We start from the raw sequence: 25846 nt of genomic DNA, 5'->3' as shown, positions 1-25846 counted from the left end.
AAACTCAGTTGTTTCTTTCTTCATCCCAGGCCACCAGAAAGTCTTTTTCAAATCCTTGTATAGCTTGTCACCACCTGGATGTACCGAGTATGGTGTGCAATGAGCCTCTGTCATGATCATCTTTTTCAGCTCCTCATCATTAAGGACACACCACCTCCCATTGAACCTCAGACTACCATCTGTATGAATAGAGAATCTAGACACTGTCCCTTTCTCTACTCCAGCTCTCCACTCCACAATCTTGGGATCCAACACCTGTTTACCGTAAATATCATCATAAAGATCAGGCTGCACTGTCAAATCTCCCATAGCATCCCCTTTCTGGATCATATGTATCCCGAACTTCCCCACCTCATCTCTCAATCTCATCAAAGATATAGCTGTGCACAAAGAATGTACACTTTTCCTGCTCAAAGCATCTGCAACCACATTGGCTTTCCCTTCATGGTAGATAATATTCATGTCATAATCGCCAATCAACTCCATCCACCTCCTCTGTCTCATGTTCAACTCCTTTGAGTGAAGATGTACTTGAGACTCTTGTGATCTGAAAATACCTTAAAAGTCGCCCCATATAGGTAATGTCTCCAAATCTTAAGAGCAAACACAACTGCACCCAACTCCAGATCATGTGTAGGATAATTCTCCTCATAAGGCTTCAATTGCCTAGAAGCATAGGCAATCACTTTCCCATTCTGCATCAACACACAACCCAACCCATTCTTTGAAGCATCTGTATACACCTCAAAGTTCTCACTCCCTTCAGGCAATGCTAAGATTGGAGCTGTGGTCAAACGCACCTTTAATGTTTGGAACGCCGTCTCACAAGTTTCATCCCAACGAAACCTGTTCTCTTTCCTCATCAAAGCTGTCATATGTCTAGCAATCTTGGAGAAATCTTTCACGAACCATCGATAATATCCTGCTAAACCCAAGAAACTCCTGATCTCAGCTACATTCTTTGGTGCTTCCCACTTGGTAACTGCCTCATCTTTGCAGGATCCACATCTACCCCTTTCTTTGAAATCACATGCCCCAGAAAAGCAACTTCCTCCAACCATAACTCACACTTGGACAACTTTGCATATAACTCATGCTCCCTCAAGGTCTGCAACACAATCCTCAGATGCTCATCATGCTCCTCCTTAGTCTTAGAAAAGACTAAGATGTCATCTATGAAAACCACCACAAACTTGTCCAAGAACTGACTAAAGACCTGGTTCATCAAATCCCTAAACACAGCTGGTGCATTAGATAACCCAAACGGCATCACCACATACTCATAATGACCATACCTCGACGTGAAAGTTGTCTTTGGTATGTCCTTCTCTCTAATCTTCACTTGATGGTAACCCGACCTCAAATCAATCTTAGAAAAGACTGTTGCACTGCTCAACTGATCAAACAGATCATCTATCCTTGGCAAAGGATATTTGTTCTTCACTGTCACTCTGTTCAGCTCCCTGTAGTATATGCATAACCTGAAGCTCCCATCTTTCTTTTTCACAAATAGGACTGGTGCTCCCCACGGTGATACACTAGGTCTAATGTATCCCCTCTCAATCAGATCATCCAACTGCTTCCTTAGCTCCTCCAACTCCTTAGGACCCATCCGGTACGGTGCCTTAGAGATTGGCGTCGTCCCCGGTTTCAGCTCAACAATGAAATCTATCTCCCTCTTTGGTGGCAACCCCAGAATCTCCTCTGGAAAGACATCTAGAAACTCTCCCACAACCGGTATCTGCTTAACTGTCAGACTCTCCACTCTGTGATCCCTCACATGGCGTAAGATCAACGGGCACCCCTTCCTCAGATAGGACTTCAAGGTCACTGCTGCAATCAACTTAACTTTGGGTTTGACAACAAACCCACGATAAGACACACTAATCCCCTTAGGACCTCTCAGAGAAACTTTCTTTTGATGACAATCTATCTTAGCTTTGTACTGTCCTAACTAATCCATCCCGACTATCATCTCAAAACCGTCTAAAGGAAACTCTAGCAAGTCTACAGGTAGATCAACTTGCCCAACTATCATGGATACACCTCTATACAACCTCCCACAAGATACAGACTCACCCGAAGGTATAAAAACGTCCTCTCTTACAGACTCAAACTCACTCAAACCCAACTGTTTAACATGACTCGAAGATACAAACGACTATGACGCTCCCGAATCAAACAAAACAAAGGTATAAACACCATTAACAAGAAATGTACCAGTGATAACATGAGCGTCGTCCTCAGCTGCTTTCTTCTCCATCATAAACAGCTTGCCACTGGTCTTCTGCCCACCTCCCTGGACAAGATACTAGCCGAGGCAGGCCAACCTTTTAGCACCCGACCCCTAGTTGTTGTTGGTGTTCGTAGCTGGTTTCTAATAAGAATTACCGCCATTGCGGTTGCCCCAACCGTTGTTGTTCTGACCTCCCCTGTTGTTCCATGACTCAGCTGATTTGTTGCTCGCATAACTCTATGCAGAACCCTGAGAAAAGCTCCCCTGTGCCGGTCTCTGAAAAGCCCCCGGCACCACACTGGTGCACTCATGTCTCTTGTGGCCCACACCGCCACGGTTAAAACATGTCATTCCCCAGCTACTGCTACCACTCCCACGGCCACGCCCATATGAAACTCCAGCACTAAACCCCGAGCCATATGAATATGCTCTCGCCTGAGTATGGTTACCCTTCTTATAGTTGGATTGACCACCACCCTCGCTCTCCGCCTTCTTCTTCTCAGTACCTCTCTCCCTAGTCATCTCCACCAACCTCTCAGCCCTCCCAGCTCTCTCATATACTTCCTTAACATCTGTAAGGACTCCCACCGGTCGCTTTTCCATAATCTTGGGGGTCAACCCCTTCTCAAACCTCAAAGATAGATTCTCCTCACTCAGCCCCATATCCTCAGCGTATCTGGACTTCTCATTAAACTTACGGTAGTACTCAGCCACCGTTATATCAGATGCCATCTTAAACTCATTGAACTCCTCCCTCAGTTTACTCTCACATGTTCCGGCACAAATTCACGTCTCATGACTCTTCTGAACTCATCCCAAGGTATTGCAGGTAGTCCCTGCTTCATATACATCTCCCTAGCACTCACCTTGACCTTATCCCACCACTCACCTGCCGCTTCCCTCAAGTAGAACGCAGCTTGTTCCACTTTCAACTCATCCGGGCAGTGCACCAACTCCAGGATATTCTCCATCTCTCTGTGCCAATTATCCAGAAGAATTGGCTCCCCAGTTCCCTTATACTCTTTCGGATTGAACCTCGCTATATGGATGCTGATCTTGGAATGATCAACCTCCTTATCCTTTTCCACTCTCTTCAAAGCTTTCGTAAGAGCATCTTGGTGCTCCAACATCTTTACTATGTCATCAATGTTCATGCTCTCAGCTCTAGCATACAAGGCGGTTTTCTTTGGCGGCATCTTGTAACTATATAAGAAAAGGTAGACATAAACACTCATACTATAACCCAAAACACGCATACGACCTGTATAAAACCCACTCGATCGAGCACCAACACCCACTCGATCGAGTTGAGGCCACTCGATCGAGTGCCACACCTACTCGATCGAGTGCCTCGACTCCAGAACCTGATCAGACCTCTGCCTAAAAACACACTCGATCGAGCTGACGAGCCACTCGATCGAGCTGACCCCACTCGATCGAGTGCCCCTACATACTCGATCGAGTGTCCAAAATAACGTTTCGGCCCAAAAACCACTAACTACCTACTCGATCGAGTCAGACCCACTCGATCGAGCCTCTCACCTACTCGATCGAGTCCCCCCACTCGATCGAGTCATGCAGACTCGTATAACTACCCGCATGCTTATCTTTCTTTTCCAACTATGCATACAACCTTTATATCATTAACATAACAACAAAAACAATTCATATATAAACGCAGCTCTTTATATACTCAACATAATAATTTGCTTCATATCACTAATATGCCACGTTGTAAAACAAACAACATGCCTTCATCCAATGCAACATATAAATCACATATCTTTCAACTTCAATTCTATACCTCCAATCCTCCACATTGTTACATCCATCAATTCACACCACATGCTACTATATAGATACCATAAACCAGAAGACAACACATACCATCCCGACACGTACCCCATGTGACCGGTTCAAAATTACAGGGCGAGTTCGCGACTTTAGGACGTCTCCCAAGCCTTTACATTAGCTCCTACAACTTCTACCCCGGGTTCATTTTAATTTGACTCCCTATTTTCATTAGATTCATTGGTTACAGGTTTCAGGATCGTCGCTCTGATACCACTTTGTGACACCCCCATACTCCAAGTGCCTTACCAGGACCACTCAGGTATAGGAACGTAACCATCTCCGTTACCCGAGGCAATGAATATCATAAGACAATAAAGAAACATACTTTAAAAGTAATATAGTTTAAGTGATTACACGTCTCAAACCAAAACTGTTAAATGAAAAACAATTCCAAAACCAAACTGTCTACTAGCAAAATTGAACAACTACAAATATCATCTAGCACAGCGGAAGACTCTTCGAATGCCAAGTGATGACTCATCCCAGCTAGCCCAAAAGCATCATATCAAACCTGCTCAACAACTGCTCACCATCCCCGAATGGATCACCACAGTTTTACAAAACAAACAACGGGGTCAGTACTAATTACACAATACAAATCACGATAAAACAAATACCAAACAGCTCAATCGTCACATCAAGCCCCAAACTCCATAATCAATCTCCACATAACTGACTACACACTAAAGTGTGTAGTCCTACCAGAGTACCCATCGCAATAGATACTTCACACCGCCAGTGGGGGACCGCAGCCGTTCCCACCTAAGCACCGCTCATCTCCATCGAGCGATAAACCCATGTTCATTAATGTGCACATCCCGTCTGTGGCGGGTTCCACAGAAGGCGAATCAAGGGCATGAAGCCACTCCCGCAAGTGACTCCACTCAGCCAGGGACGCACCCCGAAGAACACAGACAGATACAACAACATTCAACGATAATAATCAACAACCGTCACAAACACCAATAATATACTTTAACAACAATCACAACAAAACCACCAACCACATCATGTAATCAATACTGAGTAGGGAAACCCTACCTGGAATGCAATCACAAATCAGACGACCTAGCAGCTGTCTCAAAACCTCTCCTCTACGAATCCTCCTCTTATACATATATTCATATAATTACTACCTTAACCATATAAAACATAACCCCCAAATCCCCAAATTAGGGTTTAACCAACATCAACCAAATGCTATAAAAATGGTACGTAGAGCTTACCCTTGACGCAAGGATCACAATGGTATAAAGAACAAAGGAAACCGACTCCGCTAGCTCCGGGATTTGACAATAATGCGAATGAATCAAACAACGTAACTTGCAACCTCTCTTTTGTGTTTTTAGGTTTGTAAAAGTGATTAGGAAAAGATGACGAAGTATTATATATTAATCCGCATTATTAACAAAACCCGTCAAATATCACCCGATAACCGACTTACTCGATCGAGTAAGTCACGTACTCGATCGAGCGCCACTTACTCGATCGAGTGCCAAGGCTACTCGATCGAGTACCCTAAAGGCAGACTACTGTTTCGTATACCAAAACATACTTACTCGACAGAGTAAGCCTTACTCGATAGAGTACCCAGAGACTCATAAAACCGTAGTATTTTAATACAGGGGAACGGGAAAAATACAACCAATAAATGAATGAAAAACGATAAATAAAAAGGAGACAGAAATAAACAAAAGAGCAAGAATGTACATACAAAATACGAACTTCCCCAAACCAGCTAGAAAACAGGGGAAGTGAGTAGACCAGTAGCTACTCGTCATCTGCCTCCTCCTCCTTCCCACCACCGTGAAGTCTGGGACCCTCTCCTGCTCCCTCCTCGTCTCCTCAGCTCGGGTCCTCTCCTCCTCTGCAGTTGTGTCCTCCTCACTGGCCGGCTGTGAGTACCCCTCAGCTGGGTACCAGTAGAATGTTGGGTGCGGCCAGCCCTCAGGAATAGGATGTCCTCTCCTCATGTGATACTCGTATAAAGGGAACAAAGCAAGTGTGTGGTGGAAAAAGGGAAGAGGTGGAGGTATCCTACCCCTCACAGTAGTCAACGGGACAAGATGGGGTAGGGTGGTGCAAGGTAAGGTCTCGGACAAGCAGCCACAGATCTTCCAAGTCCGGTGGTCAGAAGCAAGCCAAGTCATAGACAACATAGTGGCAAGGTCGAGGTACCTATCAGTGTCTAGGTGCTCTAAGTCGCGAAGGAAGGCGGGGAATATTGAACGGGCAAGAAAGTTGGCTATGCAACCCCAAACAATAGTGCCCGACGACTTCTGCCCCACATTATGAAAATACTGAGCAGTCAAATAAGCAATGTTAAGCACAAAAGGTCCCTCGCTATCAATGTTCAGGTAACTTCCAAGAATAGACAACTCAATGTTGTTCACATTGTTCGGTTCTTTACGGCCAAAGATGGTCCCACCCATAAGACCCAAGAAGTAACGGGCTGGGGGAAGGTGGACATACGCGAGCTTGCGCTCCTCAAAACTGGTATGTGCCAAGGTCCGCCACAGGATGCGGATGACCTTCCTAGGAGGGCCAGAGTCACCGGTAGAAGACAAACCTAACCTACTGCCAAACTCCTCTAGGGTCCAAGACATAGTCCGGTTGAATAACCTAAAAGACACAAGCACAACCCGGCCGATGGCGTGGCGCGCGCCGCAAAAAGGTGAAGGAGCTGAAAAACTCGAGGGACAGCTCCTTATAGGTCGTCGCACTCATGGTAATCAGTCCAGACATCCCCGCCCCGTTCAGTAACTCAACTACGGGCTCGTAGATACCTAACTTCTCAAGCGACTTCCGACACAAAAATTTTGTTGAAGCAAAATCACAGCTCTCTAAAGCATAAAAATGAGTAGGATGTATAGCGTTAACAAAACGTACCTCGGAGTAATCGGGGTGCGAGTCGAGAGACTCGTCAGCTCGGATAGTGAGCGGTCAGCAGAGGGTGTACCTCGTCCGCGACCCCGTCCTCTAGTACCTAAAGAAGAAGCCCGTCCAGTAGCGGGGCGAGGTACTAAAGCAGTCCAGTAGACCGCTGTAGCAGATGGTGACGACACAACAGGGGTCGTCACCGTAGTGGACACGGTACCAGAAGTGAAAACAGTAGTTGTACTAGTTTAGGCAGCGAAAACAGAACTAGCAGCAGTGCTAGCAGAATCGGTGGCTGAGAGCGGAAACAGAGCGTTTTACAACAGAGACGGAGCTAGCAACAGCAGTAGTAGTTGTACCAGCAGTAACAGCAGGAAAAACAGTGGTACTAATAGTCGGAGTGATGGTGGTAACGGCAGGTACCACCGTCTCAGTCGAGGATGGAACAACGGTCGAGCTAGTCGAAGGCAATGTACTACTTTCCATCCTAATCAAGCAAGTAATGGGGAAATACAATCAATTAAACAATTGGAACACGAAATCCCCTAATTTCAGACGGATTTTCGAAATAGTCGAAAAACCCTAAACCCTAATTCCATTAACAATGTCGAGAATAATCAAATAAACAACAAAGGAATGAAAGGGGATAATTACTTGATGATTACCCACAACAATTAAGCAATAAAATCGACAAGAATTGATGGAAAAGGCGGATTTCAAATAGAAAACCCGTAAAACCCTAATCGCCCAAATTGACCGCAATAAAGAGGAATTTTAAGGGGGAAGTAGAGGGCAAGTGTCGATGTTAGCACAAGGAAAATAATGTGGGTGTTAGATTTGGTATAAGGGGAAGATTAAGGGGAGATTTGGGGAAAAATCGCTCAAAGTATCGTATAAACAAGAAGAAGGTAAGTTAGAATGAATAATAAAGGAAGAAAAGAAAACTTCCTGCGTGTTATAGAAACTTTCACTCGATCGAGTGATTAAAAACCCCTCGATCGAGAACTCTGGCCTTAATTCTGCTCGATCGAGTATTCCTTATTTTTGCCATTTCGATCGAGTAACTGAATCTACTCGATCGATCACTTTTCTTGGGCATTCCTCTCGATCGAGTACAAAAAGTACTCGATCGAGTTAGTTTCTCGTGTAACTCATCCCAATGCGACATAATTACCCAAACCTGCATAAAAGACGCAAAAACATATCCCGACAATACCAAATCACAAAATAAGCAGTCTATAGTCTGTTTTCGCTAAATTAACTAAACCAATGTCTAACAGTTCTAAAAAACGCAATAAAGAAGTCCAACGGAAATTCAAATTTTACAAGTTATTAGACGGGGTATTCCTCGCTTACTGCCCAAAACACTTCAACAGCCCACAGGAGGGCTTCTGACTGGAGGAGGTCCCTCCAGCGTCTTGGACCGTCCTCTTTGATCGCCATGAGTTTGAATTTGAACTAACGGAAGGAGAGTAATTGGCATCCACGTACGCGCGAACTTTCTTCTTCTTCTTGCTATTCTCATCGACATTAGTAGCACCTCCTTTACTTTGATTGACTTTAACTGCACTTTGACCGTTATCAACTCCAGCATCCATTCTATTTGTACCTGCAGCAAGGAAAATAGAAGAATGGTCCTCCTTTTCGCTCTCAGTCTGAGACGGAGGGGTCACAATTGGAGCACAAAATTCAACGTTCTCAGCTGGAATGTCTGTATCTTAGTCAATAGAAGATAGGGCATTACAAGGTTGAGCTTGCATGGGAGCCCTACGAGATTTAGACTGATGAAATATCAGCTCTTCATCTCCTACCTGAAATATGAGTGTCTTCCCCCCGATAACAATAACTGCCCGAGCAGTGAATAAGAATGGTCTCCCTAAAAAGATAGTTGTGTGAGTGTCCTCGGGGATGTCAAGAACTACAAAATCTATCGGAACAAAGAATCTCCTAATCTTAACAGGTATGTCTTCTATAACTCCTATTTGGCCATGATATGCTACGGTCGACCATCTGAACGGTCATGTTAGTGCAATTAAATTTGGTCAAACTGAGTCTCCTAGCGGGAGACAAGGGTAAGACGCTCACGCTAGCACCTAGATCGCATAGCGCGTTATTAATCAAATGGGTACCTATGTGACAAGGAATTGAAAAGCTACCCGGGTCAGTCCGTTTGGGTGGCAACTTATTCTGAACTAAGGAAATCCCTTCTTCAGTTAAAGCTACCGTCTCATGATCATTTATGTGGCTCTTACGTGTCAAGATTTATTTCATGAATTTCATATAAAAGGGTGCTTGGGTAAGAAGCTCGGCGAACGGAACATTGACGTGAAGGCTTTTCAGGATCTCAGCAAACTTCCCGAATTGTTGATTGGCCTTGTTGTTCTGTAACCGCCTTGGAAAGGGCACAATGATAGGAATTTCGAGCCCTTTATTCCTTTCTTCCAAAGTATCCGCGGGTTCAAACTCATCTTTGCTCGATCGAGCCTTTTTACCTCTCGATTGAGGTCTTTCAGCAGTCTTCTCACTCGATCGAGCACTTTCAGCCTCTCGATCGAGTTCCTCAATATCAACAGTGTTTGATCGAGGCATAATTCCACTCGATCGAACAGTTTCTTAATAATTTTCACTCGATCGAGTGGTTTCAACCTCTCGATCGATTCCTTGAATATCCACTTTACTCGATCGACCCTCAGAACCTCTCGATCGAGTAATATCAGCAGCATTTCTACTCGATCGACCACCAGAAATCAGTCGATCGAGTATTTTCTTCGTGCTAGGCATGTTTTCAGTAATAGGCGACTGTTCATCTTCCGAAATAGCTTTCCTCGGGTCTGAAATGTCCTTATCAGTCGACATCTTTGGTCCTTCATAAGAGAGACCACTTCGAAGGTTAATCAAATTTATCGTCTCGTGTGGATTCTTCTCGGATTGAGATGGTAAATGACCTGGTTTTCTCGTGGATTGATTAGTGGCGAGTTGGGCAACTTGTGTCTCGAGTGACTTAATGGATGCTTCCTTTTGTTGGTCACTCAGTTGCAGCTGCTTAGTTAATGATTGGATCATCGACTTTAACTCACCCAATTCACTAACTCCACTTGAGGAAGCTCCTTGATGCGGTGGAGGAACGGAAGGAGGCTTTACAAAGCCTTGTTGAGCCTTATGAGGAGGGACATAAGGTTGTTGTTGCTGCGGTGGAGGAGTAGGATTAAGAACATTCTTACTGGTCCACCTTAAATTGGGATGGACTGCCTCTTGGTTATTGATACGTGCATATTCTATACACTTTATTTGCAGTTTTGGCACGTATTTCCTTGCATATTCGCTAGCTTAAAGCTACTATTTCTCCCGAAACGATTTACTTTGCATTTTCTATGATTTATTGTAGGAATGAGTGGAAGTGAGCTAAATCAAGCCTGAATCATCCTCCGGAGGCAACTTCAGGGAAGCTTGGAAGAAGGAAGTTCGGATTCACTCACCTTGGGATGCGTGCATTGGAGTGAAGAGCTGATTTGAAGAGAGGAAGAAGCCACTACACAGCTCAGTTGGTCGATCGACCAACATCAGCAGTCGATCGACCAAGGGATTTCATCAGACGCTACTGTGCTGCTATTATCAGTCGATCGACCATGTTGACCGGTCGATCGACCAGTCTGCGAGCTGCGTTTAATTCCTCGTGTTAGACTTTTTAAAAGCCCAATTTGTAATTAACTTTCAGTATCTTTTATCAGTAGAACGCAGCAATTATTAGGTTATGCTTTTCATTATTGAAGAACTCAGTTTTAGATCTAGCTTTGGGAACGGAAAACCCTGAATTCATTTTTACTTTGTTCATCATTTTAATTAGTAAGTTTTATGCAAATTCTTCCTTCTTTAAATTCTTGTTATTTCAATTCTTGTTTTACCAATTTAATTCCTGCAATTCATCTCTTGTCTTTTGTCTTTAATTCAATTCAATTATGTCAATCTTGTTCTTTGCTTTCAATTTTACAATTGTTATAGTTTTAATCATGCGTAGCTAATTTTATTGATTGGGAACAAGGTGAGCCATGGCGTAAATTACGATTGCTTTGTTAGTATGAATTCTTCTATATCGATCTTGTTATCTTTTGATAAACCTTTTACTAGATTGAAAGATTAGTAATTTAAATTATCATTAGATTGGAATTTCCTTTGAGCGAAAGCTTTGAGAAATTCTTGGGAATTAGTAGACCGTAAGGTTAATTCGAGCATAGATCGAAAGGCTTGCTCATATTCCCTGAGACCGTATTATAAGACCTCTGCTATCTTATTAACCTGACCTTAGCCATGGTGAACCGAAGTTCCCGATCTTTCTTTTTATCTTGTTGAGAAATTTCATATTTAGCAATTAGTCATTAGAATCAACCAATTTCAACCCCCCCCCCATTTAATTGTTACTTTTATAGACTAAAAATAGCAAACAAAATTAATCTTGTCTCTCTGTGGTTCGACCCTTACTATCACTAGCTATAGTTTTAGTTTGAAATTATAAATTTAATTTTGATACAAAACGACGGTATCAAATTTTGGCGCCGTTGCCGGGGAGACGGTGTAATTCTGTTTGTTTTATTTTTATTTTATTTTTATTGTCTCAAGGAACTTTGGTTCCTTGAGACCGTTGCTTACCTTTGCTTCTAGTTTTGCTTTTGCACAGTTAGAAGACAGGTTTTTGAGAGGAAGGCTTAAGTACTCTCAATTTTGCGAATATGGCTACAATATATGATAATCTTCAGCCAAAGGAGCACCACCTTCCAAAGGGGCACGTGTTGCCTACCCCTACTACCGGTAACTTCGAATTTCGTTCCTCTTATATCGATTTAGTGGAGCGAAATCAGTTTGCTGGTCTACCAGATGAAGACCCCTTGAAGCATATGGAAATTTTCACAGATTACTGCTGTTCCATACCTATACCGGCTGGGGTGACTCAGGATGAAGTGAAGGGGGTGATGTTCTTATACTCCTTGAAGAATTCGACGCGAGATTGGTACCGCTACCTTGATAGGGTAGCAGCTGGAGTCACGGATTGGACGTCTTTAGCATTAGCCTTCTACAAGAAGTACTTCCCGCTTTCAAAGACTGATGCCTTGAGAAGTAAAATTACAAATTTCCAGCAAGGAGCTGATGAGGGCTTTTGTGAAGCATGGGGACGTTTCAAAAGTTTGGTCCGAGCTGTCCCTCACCATGGTTTCCAGCAGTGGTATCTTTGCAACTTATTCTACAATGCTTTATATGATGATTACAAGGTCATCCTGGACGCAGCTGCGAATGGTAGGTTCCAAAACAATACCGGTCAGAATAGAGGTTGGAACACTATTGAGCAGATGGCGGTCCATAGAGCTGAGTTTGGGAGTTCACGTGGAAATTCACGAAAGCAAAGTGATGAAATGAGTACCGTTGTGACACTCATTACTTCTATTACTGCCCGTCTCAAGAAGCTCGAGGCCTCTGAAGCTTCCAAGGAAAGAGTTGAAATTCCTGTCCATGATTCAGATGAGACCGCGAAGTTGAGAGAAATGGTCCAAACTCTTTTGGTTCAAGTGGTGAATATAGAAGCAGCCGGGATTGAGTCCTCAAAGAATTTTGTGAAGCAGTTGGAGAATATAGAGGTTAAGCAAGTCGCCAATTCTTCAAGCAAATGTGAAGGGCCAATTGAAACGATTAATGCCATTAATCTCAGAAGTGGCCTCTCTTATGAAGGTCCCGACAAGCCAAGAGGAGACTCAGGAAATGATGAAGAGGTTAGTTTAATTTCTGGTGCAAAAACGAGCTCAATTGCCAGTACCGCTGGTCGATCGACCAACAACAGCAGTCGATTGACTGGGATGTCAGATGGAAAAGTTTCTGATCAGAAACTATTCACACCCAGCACAAGCAGTCGATCGACCAGTGATGGCAGTCGATCGACTGAAGCTCCTGACGAAATTAATTCTGATCAGGAACTATTCACGCCCAGCCAGGTTGGTCGATCGACCACTCCTATCAGTCGATCGACCAGGTCTTCAGTGCAGGACGCAAATCCGTCAACTAATTTGCATGATTCTACACTCATTGATGATTTGACGGAGGTTTTAAACTTACGGAAGCCGAAGGTTACTGATCCTACGGCCAGTGTTGCAGTCCCGTATCCGGAGCGTTTAAAGAATACTAAGCTAGAGCGCAAGTTTGGTAAGTTTTTGGAGATGGTCCAGAATCTCAAGGTAACGATTCCTTTCACTGATCTAATTACCCAGGTACCCTCTTACGCTAAATTTATGAAAGACATTTTAAATCGTAAGAGAAATTTCCGTGATGATGGTAATGTTGCTTTTGTGGAAGAATGCAATGCTCTTTCGCAAATTAATATACCACCCAAATTAAAGGACCCGGGTAGTTTTTCAATTCCTTGCACTATAGGTAACCACGAAATTGGAAAGGCCCTTTGTGATTTAGGGGCCAGTGTCAGTGTCATGCCGTACTCTGTTTGCGAAAGGTTAAATATTGGTAGACTCAAGGTGACCGATATTACCGTTCAAATGGCAAATAGATCGACTCAGAGACCTATAGGAGTTCTAGAGGATGTACCCGTTCGAGTGGGTAAGTTTTTTATTCCTGTCGATTTCGTTGTTTTGGACATTGCTGAGGACAGTCAGATACCTATTATTCTAGGTAGACCATTTCTACATACAGCTGGAGCTGTAATAGATGTCAAACGCGGAATCATTACCTTAGAGGTAGGGGATGACACCATTGAGTTCAGTCTTTCTCATAAGGCGACTGAACCTGCTGATGATGATACGTGTTATTCCATTGATATTGTTGACAGGGCTGTTACTTGTAATTGGAGGGAATCATTAGCCAAGGATCCCTTAGCTGATCTAACCCGTTTAGATGAGTGTGCAGGTAATACAGTGAAGAATGCTGAGGAGCCAAATGCTTTGGTAGCCTCAATGGAAAGCTACGAGCTCACAAAGGAAGAAGATGAGATGCTCTTGAGCCTAGCCAACGAGAACTTGGTAAACACTTGCTATACCATTGAAGCTGATTCTGTCTGTGCTGTAGAGGTAAAGGTGCCTGAGCGTAAGCCACTTCCTCCCAATCTTAAGTATGTTTTCCTAGATGATACAGAGCAGTACCCAGCTATTGTTAGTGCTAAGCTTAATGATGACCAGCTGTCTGCTTTGATGTGTGTGCTTAAGAAAAACAGGAAGGCTCTAGGTTACTCTTTGGATGATATCAAGGGCATCAGCCCTGATGTTTGTATGCACAGGATAGAGCTGGAGGAAGGCCACAAGCCTTACAGACAGGGTCAACGCAAGTTGAACCCGAAGATGCAGGAAGTTGTTATGGCTGAGGTGATGAAACTACTCGATGCAGGTATTATTTATACAGTTGGCAACTCCAAGTGGGTTAGCCCAGTTCAGGTAGTTCCGAAGAAAGGAGGGACTACTGTGGTTAAAAATGAGAAAAATGAATTAATACCGACACGAGTTGTGACAGGGTGGCGGATGTGCATTGATTATAGACAGTTAAATGCCGCCACCAAGAAAGACCATTTCCCTCTCCCTTTTGTTGACCAAATGACTGAGAGACTTGCTTCTAACAAATTTTTCTGTTTTCTAGACGGATATTCAGGGTTCTTTCAGATCCCTATTCATCCGGATGATCAGAGTAAGACCACTTTTACCTGTGCACAGGGCGTTTTTGCATATCGCATAATGCCTTTCGGATTGTGTAACGCCCCAGCTACCTTTCAGAGGTGCATGATGGGGATTTTTTCTGATTACATAGAGAACATTATGGAGGTATTTATGGATGATTTCTCAGTTTATGGTAGTGACTTTGATCGTTGTTTAGCTAATCTTGATAAAGTCATGCAGCGTTGTATTGATGTTAATCTTGTTTTAAACTAGGAAAAGTGTCAGTTTATGGTCAATGAGGGAGTTGTGTTAGGGCATCTGATTTTTGATAAAGGTATACATGTTGACAAAGCAAAAGTGCAGGTGATTGAGCAATTGCCTCCTCCCGTGAATGTTAAAGGAGTGAGGAGTTTCCTTGGTCACGCTGGTTTCTATCGGCGTTTCATTAAGGATTTTTCAAAAATTGCTAAACCACTTACACAATTGCTCCTTAAGGATGCTGTCTTTGAGTTTACTGATGAGTGCCTTTCAGCTTTTAACAGGTTAAAGGAGGCCCTAGTCTCTGCGCCAATCATTCAGCCGCCTGATTGGGACCTCCCATTTGAGATTATGTGTGATGCCAGCGATTATGCGATCGGTGCAGTTTTGGGACAGCGGAAGAATAAAGCATTGAATGCCATATACTATGCGAGCCGAACTCTGGATGAGGCTCAAGTCAATTATTTTACCACTGAAAAGGAGTTTTTAGCTGTAGTTTTTGCCTTAGACAAATTTCGGTCTTATTTGTTAGGTTCTAAGGTTACTGTTTATACTGACCATGCAGCGCTGAAGACTCTCTTTCTTAAGAAAGATGCGAAGCCGAGGCTTTTGAGGTGGATACTCCTTTTGTAGGAGTTTGATTTGGAGATCAAAGATAAGAAAGGGGTAGAGAATGTGGTGGCTGACCATTTATCTCGCCTGCAGCTGACAGAAAGGGAGGATTCGTTACCTATTAATGATTCTTTTCCTGATGAGAGTATGTTAGCTATTACTACTTCAGGGTCTTATCCACCTCCGTGGTTTGCTGATTTTGCTAATTTTGTTGTGACAGGTAAGATACCACCCGAGCTTTCATGGCAGCAGAAGAAGCGGTTTGCTTATGATGCTAGACAATACTTTTGGGATGATCCTTATGTTTTCAAGGAATGCGCAGACGGTCTCATCCGGAGATGCGTTCCTCAATGGGAGGTGAAGGATATCCTAGAAGCTTGCCAGTCTTCTGCTTATGGTGGTCACCATGGTCCGTCCAGGACTGTAGCTAAGGTACTCCAATCTGGTTTCTATTGGCCAACTTTGCATGCAGATAGTCGCAATTTTGTTCTTTGAGTGCGACGCTTGTCAAAGATCGGGGAATATTTCCAAGAGACATGAGATGCCACAGGTAGGCATTCTTGAGGTTGAGATTTTCGATGTCTGGGGCATTGATTATCAAGGACCTTTTCCGAGCAGTCAAGGTAATAAATATCCTCGTAGCTGTAGATTATGTGTCCAAATGGGTGGAAGCTATTGCTACTCCCCATTGCGATGCAAAAGCCGTGATTAAACTGTTTAAAAAGATTATTTTCCCTCATTTTGGTGTCCCTCGGGTTGTCATTAGCGATGGGGGAATGCATTTTAAAGAGAAACAACTTAGTGCTTTATTGACTAAATTCGGTGTCTAACATCGTCGAGGTTTGGGGTATCATCCCCAAACTAGTGGTCAGGTTAAGATTTCTAACAGAGAATTGAAAGAAGTCTTAGCTAAAATTGTTTCTAAATCACGAAAAGATTGGAGTTTTAAGTTAGATGATGTCTTATGGGCTTATAGGACCGCGTTTAAAACGCCAATTGGGATGTCACCATACCGATTGATTTATGGTAAGACATGTCATTTGCCTGTTGAGTTAGAGCGTAAGTCTTGGTGGGCTATATGTGATTTGAATTTGGATCCTAACCTCTCTCGTGAGAAACGCATGACACAAATTTGAATGAGCTGGAGGAATTTAGGCTGCTGGCCTATGACAATGCTAGGATCTACAAGGAGAAAACAAAGCGCTGGCACGACAAGAGAATCATCAAGCGCGAGTTCCATATTGGCGATAAGGTACTTCTTTTTAACGCTCATATCCGTTTATTTCCTGGTAAGCTGAAATCCAGGTGGACTGGCCCCTATACGGTCACAGCAGTTAATAATTCGGATCAGTTGAATTGGAGACCTCTGCTGGAGAAAGGTTCAAAGTTAATGGCCAATATGTGAAGCATTATCACGGATCAGATGAATTTGTTGGGAAAGTCGAGGTATTGTACTTCGACCCGTTATCGGATGATGCAAAGTGAGGTAAAAAAAGGTCGTGCGGGACCTCTTAAACCAGCGCTAACCGGGAGGCAACCCGGGTTGTAATTATTTGTAATTAGGAGTTTTATTTTGTTATTTCTCTTAATTTGCATTTTGAGCTTTATTTATTTCCTTTCAATTAGCAATTTCTTGGTTTGAAAAATGTGCGCCTTTGAGAATTTTTCCAGGAATTTATTTTATGCAAAGTGCGTAAAGTGGTTTACTGAATATTCATGCGAGAAGAACGGGAAATTGAAGTGGCAGAAATAAATTTTTGACGATTTTGGGTTTAATTCCCAGCGTTTGCAGTCGATCGACTAAGTTACTCAGTCGATCGACTGAGGAGAAACAGGGCAGAGGGTACTGTGTAAGGATATTGGTCGATCGACTGGGTCATATAGTCGATCGACCACTACTCGAGACTCCAGAAGCTGCTGCAAGTGAAGACTGGTCGATCGACCGGGTAAGGTGGTCGATCGACCACATCACGGGTTCAGAAGGCATTTTATTAAGGGAAGTTTCCTTCCTTTTCTCATTCATTCATTCATAAAATCAGAAATCAAAAGAAAACCCTTTTTCCTTCCCTTTTTTCGCGATTTCCTTGCTAATCCGTCCCTTCATCTCGATTTTTCTTGCTTTAATCTTCAAGTTCTCGTACAAGGTACGTCTTTAATCTCCTTTCCATGCTTTATATTCGATTCTACTGAAGTTTCATGCCAAATTTTCGAGCATTGTTCCTTTGAGACGGAAAAATCGAATTGGGGAAAATCGATTTAGGGCTAGTTCTTGTCGATTTTTGTGCTTTAAATGCCTTTTCTACCTTTTTCCCGTGATTTTCAAGCCATATTAGCAATTGTATGATACTCAAATCAGTTTCCCCCAAATTGTCGAAACCCTAATTTCGTCTTCAACCTCTGATTTTGTTTCGGGTTTTGATAAATCGTCATTGTTAAGGGAAGCTTGTTACTAATTTGTTGCTAGCAGGAAACAACAATGTCAAAAGGAAAGGAGCACATGTTTGAAGGGCAGTATAGCCAGGGCGCTGCCAAGCGGCCGTGAGGTCCGCCACTGATGATTGAGGACACCACGGATAGTCTACCTGACTATCCGCAGGTTATCTTTTCTAATTCTACTCAGCGTGCCAAGTTTGCTCTTTTTGCTGCGAGAATGATAGTTACAGCTACCCGATTTCTTCACAAACCTACTTTGGAGAAATTAGGTCATTTATGAGTCGGTTGTGTCCCTGCTAAACGGGACAGGAATGACGGGTCTTATGGACATGGCTGAGTTCACATATTACATTTTGACCCTCGAGTTCTTTTCGTCTTATGCTTTTAACTCAGCTTCTTTTGAGGAAAATAAGAATAATGCTTGCATTTCTTTCGGCTATTCAATGTCAACTACTCCCTGACAAAATTTGATACCGTCGTTTTGTATCAAAATTAAATTTATAATTCCAAACTAAAACTATAGCTAGTGATAGTAAGGGTCGAACCACAAAGAGACAAGATTAATTTTGTTTTCTATTTTCAGTCTATAAAAGTAACAATTAAATGGGGGGGGGGGGTTTAAATTGGTTGATTCTAATGACTAATTGCTAAATATGAAATTTCTCAACAAGATAAAAAGAAAGATCGGAAACTTCGGTTCACCATGGCTAAGGTCAGGTCAATAAGATAGCAGAGGTCTTATAATACGGTATCAGGGAATATGAGCAAGCCTTTCGATCTATGCTCGAATTAACCTTACGGTCTACTAATTCCCAAGAATTTCTCAAAGCTTTCGCTCAAAGGAAATTCCAATCTAATGATAATTTAAATTACTAATCTTTCAATCTAGTAAAAGGTTTATCAAAAGATAACAAGATCGATACAGAAGAATTCATACTAACAAAGCAATCCTAATTTACGCCATGGCTCACCTTGTTCCCAATCAATAAAATTAGCTACGCATGATTAAAACTATAACAATTGTAAAATTGAAAGCAAAGAACAAGATTGACATAATTGAATTGAATTAAAGACAAAAGACAAGAGATGAATTGCAGGAATTAAATTGGTAAAACAAGAATTGAAATAACAAGAATTTAAAGAAGGAAGAATTTGCATAAAACTTACTAATTAAAATGATGAACAAAGTAAGAATGAATTCGGGGTTTTCCGTTCCCAAAGCTAGATCTAAAACTGAATTCTTCAATAATGAAAAGCATAACCTAGGTTTTAGATCTAGCAATTATTTGGTTCTGCTTTTCATTAGGTTATGCTTTTCATTATTGAAGAACTCAGTTTTAGATCTAGCTTTGGGAACGGAAAACCCCGAATTCATTCTTACTTTGTTCATCATTTTAATTAGTAAGTTTTATGCAAATTCTTCCTTCTTTAAATTCTTGTTATTTCAATTCTTGTTTTACCAATTTAATTCCTGCAATTCATCTCTTGTCTTTTGTCTTTAATTCAATTCAATTATGTCAATCTTGTTCTTTGCTTTCAATTTTACAATTGTTATAGTTTTAATCATGCGTAGCTAATTTTATTGATTGGGAACAAGGTGAGCCATGGCGTAAATTAGGATTGCGTTGTTAGTATGAATTCTTCTGTATCGATCTTGTTATCTTTTGATAAACCTTTTACTAGATTGAAAGATTAATAATTTAAATTATCATTAGATTGAAATTTCCTTTGAGCGAAAGCTTTGAGAAATTCTTGGGAATTAGTAGACCGTAAGGTTAATTCGAGCATAGATCGAAAGGCTTGCTCATATTCGCTGAGACCGTATTATAAGACCTCTGCTATCTTATTGACCTGACCTTAGCCATGGTGAACCGAAGTTCCCGATCTTTCTTTTTATCTTATTGAGAAATTTCATATTTAGCAATTAGTCATTAGAATCAACCAATTTCAAACCCCCCCCCCCCCCATTTAATTGTTACTTTTATAGACTGAAAATAGCAAACAAAATTAATCTTGTCTCTCTGTGGTTCGACCCTTACTATCACTAGCTATAGTTTTAGTTTGGAATTATAAATTTAATTTTGATACAAAACGACGGTATCAGTTATTGTAATAGGAACCTCCTCCTTGCCTATATTGCTGAAAGGCAAGGACTTGTTCCTTCTCTGTCAGACAGTCGACAGCAGTGTGACCGTCATTGCTCCCACATCTCTCACAAGTGACAGTTTCCTGTCTAGTCAACAGATGAACTATCTGTTGATCATCAGCAGCTTGCAATTCCAATCTATCAAAACGAGCATTCATGGCTTCCAGTTGAGCCACAACTTCATTGTCGACCGAATGTACTGTCCGAATGTCGTCCCTCGGGTTCCCATACTCAGAACAATGGGTCGCCATCTCCTCAATAATACCCCATCCCTTATCATCATCAATATTCTTTTGAAATCGCCCATTGGATGAAGCATCAAGTATAGCACGGTGGTCATCATACAACCCATTATAAAACTAGTTGCATAAAAACCACTGATCAAATCCATGGTGAGGAAGAGACCTCACCAGCTTCTTGAAGCAACACCAAGCCTCATAAAAATTTTCATCAGGTGCCTGCTTGAAACTCGTAATCTTTCCTCTCAGCTGATTAGTACGTTGTGGAGGAAAGTACTTGTTATAAAAGGCAAGTGCAAGAGTCTACCAGTTGGTGATACCGGCCGCAAAGCGATCAAGATTAGTCAGCCACTCACAGGCTGCGTCAGTCAGAGAAAAGGAAACAAGATTTCCTTTATCTTCTCTTGGGTCACTCCCTTAGTGGCGGGAATGGTAGAGTAGTAGTCAGTAAAGACCTTCGTGTGTTTTCGCGGATCTTTACCCGCCACACCCCGAAACAGGTTCCTTTCTACCAAATTTATATAAGACAGACGAATATCGAACGTGTTACCATCCTCAGTTGCGAGCTTGAAACCTTTGGGAATCGAGGCAGCGGTGGGCTCTGAGTGACTCGCTATGTTAGGCATCTTTACTGGCTTTATAACATAACTAGAATTGTCTTCTTCACAAGATGGGTCTTCTGCAAATAAAAAGTGTTGTAGCTCGGGTTCGAAAGTACTCAAGTCTTCCTTTCGAATTTTTCTTTGCAGACGGTGTCTATGCTGAAATAATCTCTCTGGCTCAGGATCAGCTGGAACTAATTCTGACCTGCTAGACCTGGGCATACACAACACTGAAAGAAATAAGTGAGAACTGTCTCAAGGAATAAAAATTCCCTGAGACGGATAGAAATAAACGAAACAAACAAGACAGATAGGGCTATGCCAACAGCGCCAAAATTTGATACTGTCGTTTTTGTACCAAAAATAAACCTAAACATACTAACAGAAGCTAGTGATAAGCAGGGTCGATTCTCCACAGGGAGGCAAGATATCTGTCTTAAGGTCCGTCTATCTAAGTCACAAAATGGGGGGTTTTAATTTGGTTTCCTAAGCTACAAAAGATTTGAAGGAAAGAGAAATAAAGGAAAGAGCAATAAAAGTGAGAAAAATATGATAAGAGTGATCAAATAAGAGAGGGTATGCCAGGATTTTGGTTCACCATGGTAGTCTATCGACTCAGCTGCAAATAGCCTAGACAATCTACTGTGAGAAGGATAAGGGAAAGGTCCTTCCGGTCCACTTTCTATCCTAGATTTCCACTAACTTAACTTTTGTCCTCATTAGGGTAGTCTACTGTTCATAGCAGGTCTATTTATTCCAATCTTCCGATCCAGGAGTAAAGTTAACCAGATTAATGTAATTTAGAAGCGTGCATTCAACTAAATTGGTGTTACAGTTATATTGCTCTGGGGACAGATTCTCACATATAAATTATCTAGCCTATTCACTACATCGTCACAATCCTACCATGAATCCCCTAATCCTAACATAAAAAGAATTAGCTACTCATGTTATTAATGGTTTCAACAACAATAATAATAAGCATGCTAATTAAAGGCATAATGAAAGAATAACAATCAAGCATAAATTGAACTAGGGCAAAAACAATAATGAAAGAACAAAAGATTAATGCAAACAAGGTATTAAGATTAAGAGTAGAAGAATGATTACAATCTTAAGATTCTGGCGTAAAGAACAACCCGCAAAGCAAAGAGCAATTAAGAGCAAAAGTTTCAGAGATTAAGAGAAGTAAAAGCAGTCTGTAAAGTATCAAAAGTATGTTTATTAACCTAATTATGACTTCCTTATATAGGGAAGCGTAATACTTAACAAAATAATCTATCACGGGCTTAGTAAACCCGCGTATAACAGCAAACCTCTCGATCGAGTGATTTCAGACCACTCGATCGAGGTCTTCTCCAGCAATTCTTCTCGATCGAGCAATTAAAGCTCTCGATCGAGGAACTCCAATAAACACCATTTCGATCGAGCTCTTGGAATAACTCGATCGACCACTCGTGTCAGCCAAACCACTCGATCGACTCTCAATTTTTCTCGATCGAGTGGATTTCCATTGCATCAGCCTCAAATCGTCCCTTGGCAACTTCATAGACCTTCCTTCACGCATTCCAATGTATGACTCTCGCTCCAATATTCCCGTCCCCTTATAATGCATGCTGAATAGGACGAATAAGGCGCGGTTCCACTACTTTTGGCTTCATTTCTGCAAATTAGACAAAACAAACCAAAGTAGCCAATTCGGGTATTTTGCAATACATAACGATACAAAAAGGCATAGAAATGCGTGCAATAAAAGGCTAAATAGTCTATATAAATTGCACGTATCAATACCAAATAATCATACCAAGCAAAAAATCAAAGCTCCCAAGTGCATTATACAAACTCTCAGCTTCACTCTTTGATTTTGCGTCACTATCACAAGATTCATATAAAAGTGACAACACCAATCTTAACTCAGGTGCTTGAAATCTAATGGATTTAACACTTTTATTTCGACTCTCCCAACGAGTATTAGATAAAAATTTCAAAGTAAAGTCAGGAACATTATCACGCAAAATCTTCCATCTTTTTTAGGAACCAGAAAACAATGCATATATACGTTGAACAATACCAAAAAATGAAACAACTCTAGTACAAGAATGTGCCATATCGCTAAGAGCAAGATTCAAACTATGACAAGCACAAGGCATATATAATGCACACGGGTTCACTTCAAGTAAACGTTTTTGTACACCTTGATGCTTCCGTTTCATATTAGAGCCATTATCATAACCTTGACCTCTTACATCTTCAATATTAAGATCAAGCGACTTTAAAACCTTTTGCAATTCAATAAAAAGTCCCAATTCTGTTGTATCAGTCACCTCCAAAAATTCTAAAAAGTACTCTTCAATTTTTATTTTTTCACTTGACATATTCACGCATCGTATTATCAAGGTCATTTGTTCTTGATGAGCAATATCAGGAGTACAATCAAGAATAATAGAGAAATATTTTGCCTCTTTGATAGTTTTGATTATTGAACTTTTCACATTATAAGCCAAAAGAGAGATCAATTCATTTTGAATTTTGTGTCCAAGATAATGATGATGAATGTCATGATTTTGAATCCTTCTAAGATGATCTTGCATTACTACATCAAATTCAGCAATAATTTCAATTAATCCTAAGAAATTACCATTATCACCTTGATATAATTTTTCATTAGATCCTCTAAATGCCAAGTTATGAGTAGCAATACATTTAACGGCTGAAAATATTCTAAGTAACACTTGCCTCCATCGTTTTTCTCTTTCATAATTGTTTCCTGCAAGTTTTTATCAATTGTTTCACACGTATCTAGCCTTACTCTCGTTTCATTGCAAGTAAACATGTTACTCATATGCTCAGTACTATTTTCATGTTGTTTTAATCTTTCAATTATACGCTTCCAATCACGTAAACCATCATTTGCCAACAAACTTTTATTAGTAATAGATCTAAACAACTTACAACAAAAATAAAATACTTTGTCAACATGTTTAGAATAAACCAACCATTTTCTATCACTAATCTCACCATTATTCATCTTTTTAGAAAAATAATCATCCTTAAAATGTCTATTATTATCATCAAGAGGGTAGTCAATATTCAATTTTCTTATAGGCCCTTTTTTAATTATAATATCTCTTGTCTTGTTATCAAGATTGGCCCAGTCCATAGGATCATAAATATCAATAAAAGAATTGGATATATTTGGCACATTAGACTCATTTCCAACATTATTTCCGTTAACATCATTTGGCACGTCATTTGGCAAATTAGACTCGTCTCTAACTTTATCTTCATCAACATCAATTGACACATCAAATTCATTTGGCGAATTAGACTCGTTTCCAACATTATCTTCATCAATATCAACTGGCACATCATTTGGCAAATTACACTCATTTTCAACATTATCTTCATCAACATCAATAGAGTCATTGTTGTGGTCGTTTTCATTAACAACATTTCTAACAATAAATTTGTGCATAGCACATTGTTGTGATTTTATTAACTCCTCAGTAAGTTTTTTTTTCTCGCACCCCGATAAATGCTTTTTAGGCAACATTGTAAACAAGAACTAAAAAACTGACTTAACAATCAATAATTAAAATAAATAAAAATTGAACAATAGCACACCAACAAGAAATGACTTAAACTTCAATTAACATATCAAATTCCCAATAATACATGCTGTAAAACGGAAAAAAAATTGAACACACATACAACAAGTCAACAACAACACAATTAAATAATTAAAAATTAACAATCAATAATTAAAATAAATAAAAATGGAAGAACAAAAAGAAATTAGGATTTAGGACACCCTGATTAGCGGAGAGGCGAAAGACGGACGGAGATTAATGAAAACGAGCAGTAGAGACACGACGTACTTTACTCCTTACGGTAATCCTAATTTTGAACAATAAAAGAGTTGATTTTTGTCTTTTTGAAGAACCCTAGAAATTTAATAAGGAAAATTAATTTGAGATTTGTTGTTAGAAAAGATAAGGGAGAAGAAAAAGTCAATAAAAAAGTTGCCTTATTTTAATAATTTCTAAAAAGTTGTCTTACTTTACTCTTCCTTGTTTTTTGCGTCGTTTACAAATTTGCTTTTTTTTTTTTAATTTTTTTTTTTTACATTGGCCCCCTACCAACATTGGGTCCTTGTCAAATGCCTACCTAAACGGGCCTTAGGGCCGGCCCTGGTAATGCACTTATGCCTTGTCTAATATGGTCATGTGATATCAATGAACCTTTTTGCTCACTTTTATCCTTCTTCTTCCTCTGTACGGAGTAATTAAAGTTCACACAGTATTAGCTATGTACTATTAGAAAAGGTAATTATCTAACAATGTCTCTTGTTACAGAACTACTCCCTACGACTCGAAAAATTCTTAGATCCTCCGGGAGTACCTAAAATTTTTTCCTACGACTCATGGTTACTTTCAAAAATACGAAAATTACACTACTCCCCCGTCACGGTCAATAGTTATATATTTTCATTTTAAGGTGTACCAAGTATTACCGTTCAATTCAATTCATTTCATTTCATGTCAATACACCAAAAAAAACTGCATCGTTTTAAAGGATTGTTTGCGATGTGCAGTGAAATCTGATGCAAAGAAGTTTGGCATTGATTTTTTTTTTGCAGTGGGTATACTAAATTTTGCGACGAATTCGTGTCGCGCCTATGTTTCACTAGCGCATGAGTTTTTTTGGATTGTGCCCAAACTTACATGCAAATACCTGTCATTTTGCAACGAAATCTCCTTCACAAACTAAATTTGCAAATTAAACGTGCTTTTTTTTCTCTAATTATTGACTCGAAGATTGTCCCAGCATAAAATGACTAAAAACCAATTGACCAAACCAGAAATCACAAATACTATCCTACAACCCGTTGTATAATAGGATTGTACAACCGCCTTAAAATTGTTGAGCTCTTACACAAAGTTGTTGAGCTATTT

At 40.7% G+C, this 25846-nt stretch overlaps 1 protein-coding gene and 1 non-coding gene across 2 annotated transcripts in view; both read right to left on the bottom strand.

The window, feature by feature from the left end:
- LOC141640427 (uncharacterized) overlaps positions 1-24866 on the bottom strand; it is a 39134-nt gene extending 14268 nt beyond the window's left edge. The window contains exons 1-4 of the mRNA XM_074449231.1: positions 23624-24866; positions 23384-23564; positions 23012-23161; positions 4488-4495 (exon numbers count right to left, since the gene is read on the bottom strand). Of these exons, the coding sequence (XP_074305332.1) occupies positions 4488-4495; positions 23012-23161; positions 23384-23564; positions 23624-24444 (1160 nt within the window). The 5' untranslated portion in view covers positions 24445-24866. The remainder of the gene's footprint in view (positions 1-4487; positions 4496-23011; positions 23162-23383; positions 23565-23623) is intronic.
- On the bottom strand, positions 12065-12173 carry LOC141640464 (small nucleolar RNA R71). Its single transcript, XR_012542996.1, has one exon. It is a non-coding gene; the product is annotated as a small nucleolar RNA R71 (small nucleolar RNA).
- Positions 24867-25846: the final 980 nt, after the last annotated feature.

Source organism: Silene latifolia, unplaced genomic scaffold, assembly GCF_048544455.1.
Source record: "Silene latifolia isolate original U9 population unplaced genomic scaffold, ASM4854445v1 scaffold_79, whole genome shotgun sequence".
In the NCBI taxonomy this organism is placed as follows: Eukaryota; Viridiplantae; Streptophyta; class Magnoliopsida; order Caryophyllales; family Caryophyllaceae; genus Silene; species Silene latifolia.
Note: the sequence above shows the minus strand (reverse complement) of the source record. Positions and strands in the feature narration are given on the sequence as shown.